This window comes from Physeter macrocephalus, chromosome 18 (genome assembly GCF_002837175.3).
Source record: "Physeter macrocephalus isolate SW-GA chromosome 18, ASM283717v5, whole genome shotgun sequence".
NCBI classification, from domain to species: Eukaryota; Metazoa; Chordata; class Mammalia; order Artiodactyla; family Physeteridae; genus Physeter; species Physeter macrocephalus.
Window position 1 is genome coordinate 48,681,760 of NC_041231.1, and position 13,964 is coordinate 48,695,723.

General features: G+C 40.7%; 1 protein-coding gene across 1 annotated transcript in view; it reads right to left on the reverse strand.

Annotated features, from left to right (window-relative positions):
- Positions 1–13,964, reverse strand: part of ULK4 (unc-51 like kinase 4) — a 591,889-nt gene that overhangs the window by 455,482 nt on the left and 122,443 nt on the right. The window contains exon 21 of the mRNA XM_024117044.3: positions 2,867–3,049. Within this exon, the coding sequence (XP_023972812.1) occupies positions 2,867–3,049 (183 nt within the window). The remainder of the gene's footprint in view (positions 1–2,866; positions 3,050–13,964) is intronic.

Genomic DNA, 13,964 nt, shown 5'->3' on the forward strand with positions numbered 1-13,964 from the left:
AATAACCCAGGGTTATAAGTCACTAAGTGTCTGGCCTATAATAAATGTTCGCTATAATGGTAAATTGTTTTAATTTAAAAAAATAGAACCTTACCTTTTAAATGACAATTCACTGTATATTACGGAGTGGCCATAGATACTTTTTTTTTTTGCATTACACGGGCCTCTCCCTGTTGTGGCCTCTCCCGTTGCGGAGCACAGGCTCCGGACGAACAGGCTCAGCAGCCACGGCTCACGGGCCCAGCCGCTCCGCGGCATGTGGGATCTTCCCGGACCGGGGCACGAACCCGTGTCCCCTGCATTGGCAGGCGGATTCTCAACCACTGCGCCACCAGGGAAGCCCCATAGATACGTTTTAAAGATTATAGGACAAAACAGAAATGATGCAGAATGGTTAGCGGCCTCAGCACCTGAGGATCAATATATCACTGAGTTTGCTGGGTTTTCTCTCAGCCTCATACATCCCAGATTGGGTGCTGGATAATTCAGGAGCCAAACAGCACACAAACACAAATACACAGGAAAAATCAGTTCTCTCAAGCCAAAGGATCAGGAAAGGGGCAGTGTGGAAAGACCAAAAACATTAAGACAATAGTTACTCTACCCTAGCTGAACACCATGGACAGACGATGGCCCCTTCAGCAAAGGGCAAGAGAAGTGACTAGCCTCCTACCCTCACATGACCGTAACAAGGCACCCCAACACTCCTCCCTGCCAGGGAAATAGAAAGGACCAAGAGAGAGCTGGGACTTTCATCCCAACCCAGCAATAACAAGGCCCCCTGGCCCCAACCATGGTATCAGTAGAGATACTGATGGGACGCCTGGACCTCCACCCATTTATAGCAGTAATCATGTTCCCCTCCTTCTTTCTGCTGGGATGGCATCAGAGGAGGCAAGTGGGAAGCCTTCACCTTTACCACCTTCCACCAGTAATGGGGCGCCCACCCCTACCCAACCAGTGTCAGTGGAGGAATAATGAGGAGCCCTTCCCCCTACCAGCCAGGGGGGCATCAGAAGAAACCCAGTGGAAAGCCTTTGCCCAGCAGTAAGGAGGGGGTCTACCACACCCCTGAGGTGTCAAGAGAAGTCCACAGGGGAACCTGGACTTTCACCCCAACCTGGAAGGAACAAAGCATCACCATCCTTCCTCTGCCAGTTTGGTGTCAGAGGAGGCCTACTAAAACAGAAGATTTAAATAAAATTCAGAGTCTTAAAACATAACACCCAAAATATACAATGGATATAGAGCTTCTGTTTAACAAGTTGACAGAGTTCTGAAGCTCTGTTTCACAACAATGTGAATCTACTTAACACTCCTAACTGTACACTTAAGAATGGTTAACAGTAAATTTTATGTTTTTAACCACAATTTTAAAAAAATTTTTAAGCGCCAATATTAGTTAAAATCAAGATTTCTCATATAATACATGTAATTATTCATTTATTTAAGATACATGGAATATTAAACATTATAAAACAATTACAAAATCATATTAATTAGTGCATATTATTTTACTACCTTTGTGAAATATCTTAAACTCAATAAATCCAAGAAAAATAAAACTCTCAGCCTCTCTTACCACAATTTACACAACAAAACTACTCAAGTGGTACTTTTTCTAATACAATGACTTGGAAAATTTAATAGCAAAATATTAGACACAGACTATACTTTCTGAGGCTCAAATTTCTTCACAGAATTAAATCAGATTAATTAAAGGCAAAAAATGGATTGCTTTCTATTTTGACTTTCAAGATCAAGTTTACTATGTAAGCCTGACAATTATTAATCACTGAAATTTTGAGTTTTATAAAAACCCAAATTTAACGTGTTGCATTTCATGCAGGAGAAACATGGCAAACACTATATTTAAGTGGCCCCATTCCACACTTCCTAGCAGTGTTACCTTCACCATGTTGTACAAAACTCCAATTTGACAGTTATCTCCCCTCAGAAAAAGGGTAATTGGTCCAATAAGTATAAAGAATACTGCATACTACATTACCCTCATGAAGATTCATAATACACATGAGCACACGAAAAACTGGAAAAGGTTGTACAATTGAAAATATGTCTGACTCATTGCTTTCCAAATGTGTATATAACCATGGTCCACTTTTTTCACCTGTTAACACCTCACTGAACACTAATGTTCAAGGGCAGGGCTTCTCCAACCATAAAGTTCCAACAAATCCTCAAGAGACCTCATTAAAATATCAATTCTGATTCAGCAGGTGTAGGTGGGGCCTGATGCAATGTTTCTGGTCCAGGGATCACTCCTTAGCAGGCGCTAGAGAAGACACTTTGAGGAAAGCTACTATAGAGACTTCTTCGTAGCTATGTAGTTTTCTGATACGAATTGAATACTTACAAACTCTACACTCCATAAAATAAAGGAATATCAAAGGATTGGAAGGAGACTAAGTTAAAAACAAGAGAAAGGGAGCTCTGAAGGTTATGTGTACTGGCAGGGTATTAGGACAAGGAAAGAAATAAAAATGAATCAGGGTAAGCAGAAAATATAAAGGGACCCCTCCTTAAGGCACAAAGGATATAGGAAAAGAGATGAGGGCTGAGGACAAGGAGGCATAAGAAACATCAGCATGTAGGAAGGACTCATAAATTTTCTAACTTTTCATTACTAAAATGGGACAAGCAGGCAGAACCATTTACCAGATTTCTATTTTAATCACTAAAAGACTTTATAACATCTTCAGATGAATGGCCTGTGGTACAGAGGTTTGGCAAAGTTCAAAAGGGCCCCTGGAGATGAAAAATAAATTCTACAGAGGTACATTGCTTATTGAGCCACTAAAATTGTAGGAGAACACAACAATTTTTAAAGTAGAGTAATAGGTCAAACCTTTTCTTGGATTAGTCTCTGAAGATGAATCCCACAGGACAGCATAGCACTGAATAAGGTCAACATGTACTGCTGGACTCTGCAGATGGTAGAGGCCAGGGAGTTTATTACTGAGGTCAGTCCCACCTTCTCAATAACATTCTGGAAGGCAGTAGGAGAATGGCGAGTGATTCTACACAAGGCCTGCAGGGACAGGAGAACAGATCCATCAGACTACTCCAAGCCCATGAACCAGTCCCCCAAAAGAGAACAAATACTTCTGTGAAAAGGAGTAGAAGGTGTTTACCTTGCTCCTTCATTACTTACCTTGACATAAGAAATTTGGGCAATTTCAACACATGTAAAATTAAAACAATAATCCAGCAACCAATAAATACTTAAGTTGCTGTAAAACATTAGAAACTCTTACAATGATCATATGCATTATGAGTTAACTAAAATGATAAAATAATTCATGAGTCTACACAGAAAAACTTTAATAAAAAACATTAAGCTTTCTTTGCGCAGACACTAAGCTAAGGGTTGAAAAAATAGTCATAAAAGTAAGTATTTGTTCATTGTTTAGTATGTGAAAAACATGATCTGAGAATATCTGAAGACTACCTCATTTAATCCTTCCAAATAACATACATGAAAGGTATTATTATTAACCCCATTTTATAGGTGATAAAACTAAGGCACAGAATATTTAAGTAACTTGCTCAAAGGCATATAGCTAGTAAATGGCAAAGCTAGAATTCAAACCAAGGTAGTCAAACCCCTGAGCTACTCCTCAACTGCTCACAGACTATCAAAGATGAAACTTAAAATTAATAAACTAACAGAGTTTAATGTGTTTTAATAGAAATGGGCTCAATTATGCTTGGAAAGGCAGGAAAAGCAAGTCAACAAAAGCTACATAAGGAAAATGATAATTGAGTCGGTTTTTGAAGGTGAGTGGGAAAGTAAGGTGAAAAAGTAAGTAAAGAAAATTCTAGCCAGAGAGAAGAGGACAAGTATTCACAAGGAGACGCGTAGAGCAGAGCAGGTTCTCGGAAGGGAAATTTGTCTGATGCATCTCTCAGGTGAAGGACAGACAGAGAGAGTAGTAAAGAAGGGAAAATGATGACCCATCTATTGAAGAGACTGTCTTTTCCCCATTTTATATTCTTACCTCCTTTGTTGAAGATTGATTGACCATAGGTGCATAGGTTTATTTCCAGGCTCTCTATTCTATTCCATTGATCTATGTGTCTGTTTTTGTGCCAGTACCATACTGTTTTGATTACTGTAGCTTTGTAGTATAGTCTGAAGCCTGGGAGTGTGGTACCACCAGCTTCGTTCCTTTCTCTCAAGATTGCTTTGGCAATTAGGGATCTTTTGTGGTTCCACACGAATTTTAGGATTATTTGTTCTAATTCCATGAAAAATGTTGTATTTTGATAGGAACTGCATTAAATCTAATAGATTGCTTTAGACAGTATGGTCATTTTAATTCTTCCAATCCAAGAGCATGGGATACCTTTCCATTTCTTTGAATCATCTTCAATTTCCTTCATCAGTATTTATAGTTTTCAGAGCATAGGTCTTTCACCTCCGTGGTTAAGTTTATTCCTAGGTATTTTAGTATTTTTGATGTGATTTTATTTTATTTTTTAATTTTAATTTTTTGGCCACATGACATGCAGGATCTTAGTTCCCCAACCAGGGATCAAACCTGCATCCGCTGCAGTGGAAGCTTGGAGTCTCAACCACTAGACCACCAAGGAAGTCCCTTGATGTGATTTTAGAAGGGATTTTTTTTTTAATTTCTCTTTCTGATAGTTCATTATTAGTGTATAGAAAAGCAACAAATTTCTGTATATTAATCTTGTATCCTGAATCTTTACTTAAGTCACTTATTACTTCTAACAGTTTTTTGGTAAAGACTTTAGGTTTTTCTATGTAAAGTATCATGTCATCTGAAAATAGTGACAATTTGCTTCTTCCCTTCCAGGTTAGATGATGCCTTTTATTTATTTTTCTTGCCTGATTGCTATGGATAGGACCGCCAATACAGTGTTAAATAGAGGTGGTGAGAGTGAACATCCTTGTCTTATTTCTGAATTTAGAGGAAAAGCTTTCAGCTTTTCACCACTGAGTATAATGGTAGTGTGGATTTTTCATAAATGGCCTTTATAATGTTGAGATATGTTCCCTCTATACGCACTTTAATGAAAGTTCTTAGCATGAAGGGATGTTGAATTTTGTCAAATGCTTTTTCTGCATCTACTGAGATTATCGTGTGATTTTTATTCTTCCTTTTGTTAATGTGGTGCACCTTACTGATTGATTTGCAAATGTTGAACCATCCTTGCATCCCTAGAATAAATCCAACTTGATTATGGTGTATGATCCTTTTTTCATACTGTTGGATTTGTTCTGCGAATATTTTGTTGAGAATTTCTGCACCTATATTCATCAAAGGTATTGGCCTGCTATTTTTTGTAGTGTCTTTGTCTGATTTTGGTATCAGGCTAATGGTGCACTCACACCTGTCAGAATGTCTATCATCAAAAGGTCTACAGGGACTTCCCTGGTGGCGCAGTGATTAAGAATCCGCCTACCAATGCAGGGGACACGGGTTCGAGCCCTGGTCCCGGAAGATCCCACATGCCATGGAGCAACTAAGCCCATGCGCCACAACTGCTGAGCCTGCGCTCTAGAGCCCTAAGGCCACAACTACTGAGCCCGCGTGCCACAAATACTGAAGACCGCGCACCCTAGAGCCCATGCTCCGCAACAAGAGAAGCCACCGTGATGAGAAGTCCGCACACCGCAACAAAGAGTAGGCCCCACTCGCCACAACTAGAGAAAGCCTGTGCGCAGCAACGAAGACCCAATGCAGCCAAAGAAATAATTTTTTAAAAAGGTCTACAAATAACAAATGTTGGAGAAGATGTGGAGAAAAGGGAACCCTTGTACACTATTGGTGGAAATGTAAATTGGTGCATCTGCTATGGATGTTCCTCAAAACTCTAAAAATAGAACTACCCCAAGACTCAGCAACTCCACTCCTGGGTATATATCTAGAAAAAAATGAGAACATTAATTCGAAAACATAGACGCACCCCAATTTTCACAGCAGCACTATTTACAATACCCAAGATATGAAAGAAACCTAAACAACAGATGAGTGGATAAAGAATATGTAGTACATATATACACAATGGAATACTACTCGGCCATAAAAAAGAAGGAAACTCTGCCATTTGCAGCAATGTGGATGGACCTAGAGAATATTATGCTTAGTGAAATAAATCAAAGACAAATACTGTATGATATGACTTACATGTGGAATTTTTTAAAGTAATATAAACAAATGTGCATAGGAAAATAGAAACAGACTCACAGATACTGAAAACAAACTAGTGGTTACCAGAGGGGAGAGAAAAAGGGGAAGGGGCAAGTCATGGGTATGGGATTAAGAGATACAAACTTATGTATAAAATAGATAAGCAATAAGGATACAGAATATAGCACAGGAAATGATAGCATTATCATGTAATAGCATTCAATGGAGTATAATCTGTAAAAATACTGAATCACTATGCTGTACACCTAAAACTAATATTGTAAATCAATTATATTTCAATTAAGAAAACAGATTTATTTCATTACTTCAGTCAGTATTATTTCAAAGATTATTCAATCCCTGGATTAAAAAAAATAAGAGCAGTCTAAATGGAGCCCCTAAAGATCATGCTACAATTAGAATTTTTCAAGGATATTTAGGGGTCTCCCTTAAACTGGCTTCAAGACAGTGAACAGTAGGTCTCATTAGCACTGTAACAACTCTTAGAGAGGCTTTCACAGCAAAACTGACTTCCTATTGATATAAAATCCCTACGCAATCATAATGGGGATGTTTCTTGATACAAGATTTGTCCAGACTGCTTCTAAGTGTATTCAAAGCAATATGAGGGCAACTGGAAGTTCTCCTCTTCAGAAAGCTGCTCAAAAGCCTAACCTATCTTCCATTTTGAAAAGCTCATGCAGGAAGTAACTTTTAACCCATCACTTCTAGATATCAAACACAGTTGAAAGCTCACAGAAGCTTAAGAGCACATGAGGGCTTGTATTTTCCAAATCAAAAAAAAATCAAATCTCAAGACACATCTTCAGCGATTAGGTTTTGAAATATTTACTTAATAAAATAGAGCTTGAGACTACATTTTAAAACTTGAAAGAACACTTCCAGTTCAAAATTCACTTCAAAATTTGCCTCCAAAAGGACACTGTGTTACCTCCAGAATTTTTGACCATCTATTTATTAAAAGCTATGTCTAAGAAAGAGATTAATTCAAAACTGAAGGTGGCATATCTATTAGAAACACGAACACAATCACCATGGAATAAGTTTAAGAACCATTTCTTTCCTGTCTTTTGAATGAGTTTTTCATGTCACATGAAAATTACCTTGGGAACTTTTTCAAACTAGACACACTCTCATCTGACCTCTGAGATATTAAGACACATCAGAACAGGGGCAGGGGGTGGAGAGAGAGGAGGAAGCAGTCAGTGTTGTTGAAAAGCTCCCCTCCAACCCCAGTGAGAACCACTGCCCCGAAAAACTCTTCACTTTGTCACCCTTCCTCTCAGCACTTCACTAATTGTAATTAGCCCAGTAACCTCCCTCATAGGAGCCATTCTACTCAATCTAACTCCAAAGATTTCTGTGTTCCCACTGTGGCTCATACAGAGATTCCCTGTAATCCTAATAATTCTAGGAATCCATTTATGCATTCAATACATTTCCCAAGTCAGGTCCGCTCCCTTCAACAACTAATCCCTAAGCAACGGATGCCACCACTCCTGAGCGGGAAGGATTAATTAGCCATCTTTCACTCCAAGCCAGGCCAGTGTTTTTCAAGAGCTCCAAGGTCTAGGGCAGTGGTTCTCGAACTTCAGCAGGCATTAGAAGCGCCTGGAGGCTTGTTAGAATGCAGATTATTGGGCCTCTCCCCGCAGAGATTCTGAGTCAGCAGGTCTGGGTCAGGGTCCAGAAACCTGTGTTTCTAACAAGTTCCCAGGTGACGTTAATGCTGCTCATCTGCATCACACTGGTACAAGGGGACCCTATGGGGCCAAGAGATGACTAGGAGAAAAGGGTCAGAAAATCAATGACACAGGCAGTAGGCACAGACTGTTAACAAGCGGAACAAGGAGCAAGTTGGTGACTCAGCACGGATGACACCATCCTCCAGCTTTGCTCTTGCATCCAACAAGTCAATGGATATCCACCGGGCACCTACCACACGTGCTCAGGAGGGAACAACGGCAACAGGGCCCCTACCTTCCTAGAACTGACCTCCTAACAGGATGTATGATGATGTGCGTACATCGGTTGCATAAATACAGCTGTGTTGACCGCTATGACAGAAAATACAAAGAGACACGAGGGGCAAGGAACATCCTAATGAAAGAGGTAACATTTAAGCTGACAACTAAAAGATGAAGAATCGGCCATGTGAAAAGCCAGAGGAAGGCATCCTGGGCACAGGAGATAGCAAGGGGAAAAGTCTTGAGGCCGAAAAGTGCTTGGAAATTCTTGAAAATATCAGAACGTGTGTGTCATTGAAGCACAGTTAAGCGAGGGAATGAGTGTTAGGAGATGTGACAAAAGAGGTAGGCAGAGGCAAAAATCACCCAACATCTTGAAAGTCATGTGAAGAATTCTGATCTTTATCACTAAATGGGTACGTTAACCTCCAGAGCACACTCCTAAGAGGTTGTCATCGGAAAAGAAACCAAAAAAGAAGTTCAGCTCTGTAAGGCGTGCTGGGGAAAATTCAACCGTCATCCCTCTAGGAATCTGTGTAAAGTGTCTTCAGGATGCGTATTTTCAGTTTCTATATCCTCAATCTTTAATGAATCTTCTTAAGGCAGGTGAAATTTTCTTAAGATTATGATGTTAGGAAAACTTTGGTTTAGGATCCCCAAACAATGATCTCATACTGTATTCCCCATTCAATTATTAGCAGGACCTTTGTGGCCTATTTCCCCTTGTATCCCAAGTAAAGAAGAACGTTTAATGTTATCAACCTCCTGCCCTCCACTCATGACGTGAGACAAGAGGCTCCATCTCACCCTTTTGCAGGAAAAGTCCAAACCTGCAACCAAAGACCTGGCTTCAAACTGATAGAAAGATGAACAAAACAGTCCTGGCTTTCCAGGAGTTTACAATCTATAAGGGATTATAGTAAAATAAGCTAGCATAACTAATTTACTCCATGAAATGTGCTAACTGCTTTAAACATTAAATTTTATCCTAAAACTCAAAGCATTTGCCAATTCTTAACTTCTACCTAGTACTCTGTAGTATTTATCTAGTATTATCATCCTTTAAAAAAAATTTTTAAGATGTTGAAAAGTTTTAGCAGAGCAGTAAGAAGAGGAGATGTGATTTTATAAAGTTCCCCCTGTATGGAAAATGGAACTAGTGGAGCAACAAACTGGCCGTGGGAGACCAGTTAAGGCCACTCCACTGGTCTCGGTGAGAGATGGTGGTGGCCTGGATTATGGAGGCAGCAGCAGACCTGCAGAGAGAGGCAGACAGATCTGAGCAGTATCTATGAATTAGAATCAGAGGACACATCGACTGGCTGGATGTAAACAGCAAAGGGGAAGGAATTAGGGAAGATAAAGCATCAAAAATGATACCTAACCCTTTGTTTTCCTCAGTCTATCTTCCCTTACCTTCCCCTCCCAAGGGCAATACATCAGATTCTGAGGAAAGAGGTCAGAGGGGAATGGGAGCACTGAGCACAAGTGGCTCAGGACACAGAGTGGCAGTGACACGGGAGAAACAGAACGACAGAGGCAGCGGCCAGAGTGGATGGAGTCTGTTACGCTGAATAAATAAATTAATTGATTGAACAGATCAGTAAATATACTGAGAATAACTGAAACCAGGTTTCTGTATGAGATTAGATTTACAAACACAGAAAATGGGAAGGCTAAAAAGAATCCTAAGTAGGGGATTAAAACTGGAAGTTATCAATATGAATGCATGAGTTTTGTTCCAAATACCCACAAAGATAGATATAAGAACAATTCTATATGCATGCGTATGTATGAGTACATTTTTTTTTCTAGCTCTGAATAATAAGAAGGCCTGAAAACAATAACACCCCATAGCAATAAGCACAGCACTCAGATCATGGTTTCTAAATACCAAAGGTCCCTTGGAGAAATGACTGGTTCCAGGGCTGGCAGAGCAAGTACAAAAGTAGCCCAGAAACTACACGGTGTCAGAAAGTAAGGAAGTGATCAATGATTGAAATAGGTCAATGGGGGCTTCCCTGGTGGCACAGTGGTTAAAAATCCACCTGCCAATGAAGAGAACATGGGTTCGAGCCCTGGTCCAGGAAGATCCCACATGCTGCGGAGCAACTAAGCCCGTGTGCCACAACTACTGAGCCTGTACGCCACAACTTCTGAATCCTGTGTACCCAGAGCCCATGTTCCACAACAAGAGAAGCCACCTCAATAAGAAGCCTGCGCACTGCAATGAAGAGTACCCCCTGCTGGCTGCAACTAGAGAAAACCACGCGCACAGCAACAAAGACCCAATGCAGCAAAAATAAAACAAATAAATAAATTAAAAAAAAAAAAAGAAATAGGTCAATGGGAGACAAAAGCCAGCTTGTAGGGCTTCTAGGATGATCTGAGCATCCAAACAATAAATAATAATAGTGGTAATAGTAGTATCACATTACAATTCATTGAATAAAATAGGTATCCATGATCATAAGGACATAAATACACACATACATGTGGGAGAAGGGAAAGAGCTTCTTTAAAATAGAATTCCAACCAATACCAAAGGCCTGTTTTTGTACAGCTCATGAGAAAAACGTACAATGGTTTTTACATTTTTAAAGTGTTAAAGAAAACAAACAAAACAGAGAATATGGAACACAGACCATATGTGGCCATCAAAGCCCAAGATACATATCATCTGGCCCTTTATAGAAAATATTTGCCAATCTCTGATATAAAAGGAATGAAACAGATGGTCATCATATGGCAACCATCACAGAGGCATATGCTACAGGTAAGGATCCTCAATGATGTTAAGGAGGTTTAACGGGAAAACACTAGATAGACCCAGGTTGAGCCTTGCCCTACAAAATACAAGCCCTGCGTCCTTTAAACTTGTAAATGACATGAAGTTCCCAGAAATACTGGGGAATTGTTTCAAACTGAAGGAGACTATAGAAATATGAAAACAATATATAACATATGATACTGAACATGATCCTGGAGCAGAAGAGAAGAGACATTTTGGAGGAAATCAGAAAAATTACAGTGAAAAATTAATAAATTAGATGAACACAAAGAACAAAATATAAGAAGCCCAAGATGAAAGAGTGAAGCTTAATGTGTCAAATGAAGAAAGAGCTAGAAGGTATGAGACTTTGGTGGGAACAACTGGAAAAACACTCTGCCAAGAAAAGAAACCATGCTGAGCATAAAAATGAAAATGATAATATAAACCCAATTAAAGCAAGACAGGTTTTTTTTTTTAAAGGCCCAGGATTAAAATGAATGCCTTAAGATGTGACTCAAAGATGCCATGAGAAAGTTCACTGGTGTTTTTAGGACGGATACCAGATAGGGTTGAAGAGAAAACAGGCCAGAAAGGAGCAAGCTTGCAGCAATAACCCTTTAAAGAAGTATGGCTGGGGTGGGGGGGTGGGGTAAAGAGGGAGGGAGGTACATCCTAAAAAACTTTGGATATGTTTTTATGTGTGTTTTTTTATTTTTAATGTGGTAAAGAATACCTAAACACTGATTAGAAAGATCTAGTACACAAGGAGAGGGTAAAGATTTAGGAAAGAGTAAAAATAACCATTTGAGTAAGATTCTCAAAAAAAGCAGGGATGGAAGAATCATGGACATGTTTGTCTCTGACAGGAGAAGGGACAGTTCATCAGCTGTAAAAGGAGAGAAAGAACTGAGGCAGGATAGGTGTGGATGCAAATAGGTCCAAAGATGCATAAGACAGACACTGGGATAATTCCCGCTGGATGTCTCCATTTTTCTCTGGGAAGTATTTACTGAGGGGGAAGCCATTTACTGAGGATGCAGGAGGGAAAACGTGGGATTGGAGGGTTAAGGAAAGAGGATAAGATCTGAAATTGGCACAGTGAGAAGCACAAGAATGAGGAGACTAGAGAAATACAGGGAGGTTACCAGATAACGCTGAGAGTCCAGATAAGACTGGTGATCAAAAAGAGTATATAAATAAATCATATGAGAAAGGGCTGCATCTGTTCAACCGACTATACTATTAAATTGATACAACCAGGTTAACACATCTTCATACATAATTATCCTTTACATCAAGTCATTATAACCATGGAAGCAAAGCAGTAGACAACCAGTCAAAATACAGAAACTGCGATTAGCAGGCAAGATGGCGGAAGAGTAAGACGCGGAGATCACCTTCCTCCTCACAGATACATCAGAAATACAGCTACACGTGGAACTTCTCCTATAGAACACCCACCGAACGCTGGCAGAAGACCTCAGACCTCACAAAAGGCAAGAAACCCCCCACGTACCTGGGTAGGCAAAAGAAAAAAGAATAAACAGAGACAAAGAATAGGGACGGGACCGGCACCAGTGGGAGGGAGCCGTGAAGGAGGAAAGGTTCCCACACCCTAGAAGCCCCTTCGCGGGCGGAGACTGGGTGGCGGAGGAGGAAGCTCCGGAGCAGCGGGGTGCGGAGGGCAAAGCGGAGAGATTCCTGCACAGAGGATCGGTGCCGACCAGCACTCACCAGCCCGAGAGGCTTGTCTGCTCACCCGCCGGGGGTGGGGGCGGGAGCTGGGAGCTGAGCCTCGGGCTTCAGTTGGATCCCAGGGAAAGGTCTGGAGTTGGCAGAGTGAAAACAGCCTGAAGGGGCTAGTGCGCCACGGCTAGCCGGGAGGGAGTCCGGGAGAAGTCTGGAGCTGCCAAAGAGGCAAGAGACCTTTTCTTCCCTCTTTGCTTCCTAGTGCGCTAGGAAGGGGTTTAAGCGCGCCGCTTAAAGGAGCCCCAGAAACTGGCGCGGAGCTGCCGAAGAGACAAGAGACTTTTTTTTTTGCCTCTTTGTCTCCTGGTGCGAGAGGAGAGGGGATTAAGCGCACCGCGTAAAGGAGCTCCAGAAACGGGCGCGGAGCTGCCGAAGAGACAGGAGGCTTTTTCTTGCCTCTTTGCTTCCTGGGGCGCGAGGAGAGGGGATTAAGGGCACCACGTAAAGGAGCTCCAGAAAATACTTATCCAGGGACTCCTGTTACCTCCGTCTTCCAGGGGTCAGGGTCTCCTTTCTTACTGACCTCAGCTGCCCAGGCCTTGCCCTTCCACCCTGCCCTGCTCTGATGTCCCATCTGGTGGGACCCTTCCCAGTGTGTAGCACAAGAAATGCACCAGTTCCACCCACCAGAGATCCTTAGGCCAGAAAGAACACGTCTGACATGAGGCACCAGGAATGCTTTCTTGAAGTAGAAAACACGTGATTTGAGCCTTAAAGAAGGGATAGAGCCATGAGTCCTGGAAAATGTTTCAAGTAGAAGGAACAGTGTGAGCAAAGTCATAGATGTAGGAAAGATCAGGAGAGACTGTGCTGAGAGAGAGCAAACATGTCCAGTTTGGCTGTAAACAAACCTTATAGAATATATGCTGGTGAATAGTGGCAGATGATTCTAAAAATATAGGATGCAACCAAATAACTGAAGAACAGTTTACTTCAGTTAACAATTGAAAGCTTGTTTTTGAGCAAGGAAATAAAACGATGAAAGCCCCATTATGATGGCATCCTTTAAAAGGAGAAAAATTAGTGAAAAAAGTGATGAAGTCTGTAGTTAATAGTATCAAACCAGTGTTAGTAAGTCATTTTTATTTTTTTGTTTTTTTGTTTTTTCTTTTTTCTTTTAATAGAAATTTTTCTTCTTAATAATTATTTTTTTTTATTTTTCAGTTTAATAACTATATTTTATCCTACTTTATTTTGTCTTCTCCCTTTCTTTCTTCCTTTCTTCCTTCCTTTCTTCCCTCCTTCCCTCCTTTCTTCCTTCCTTCCTCCCTTCCT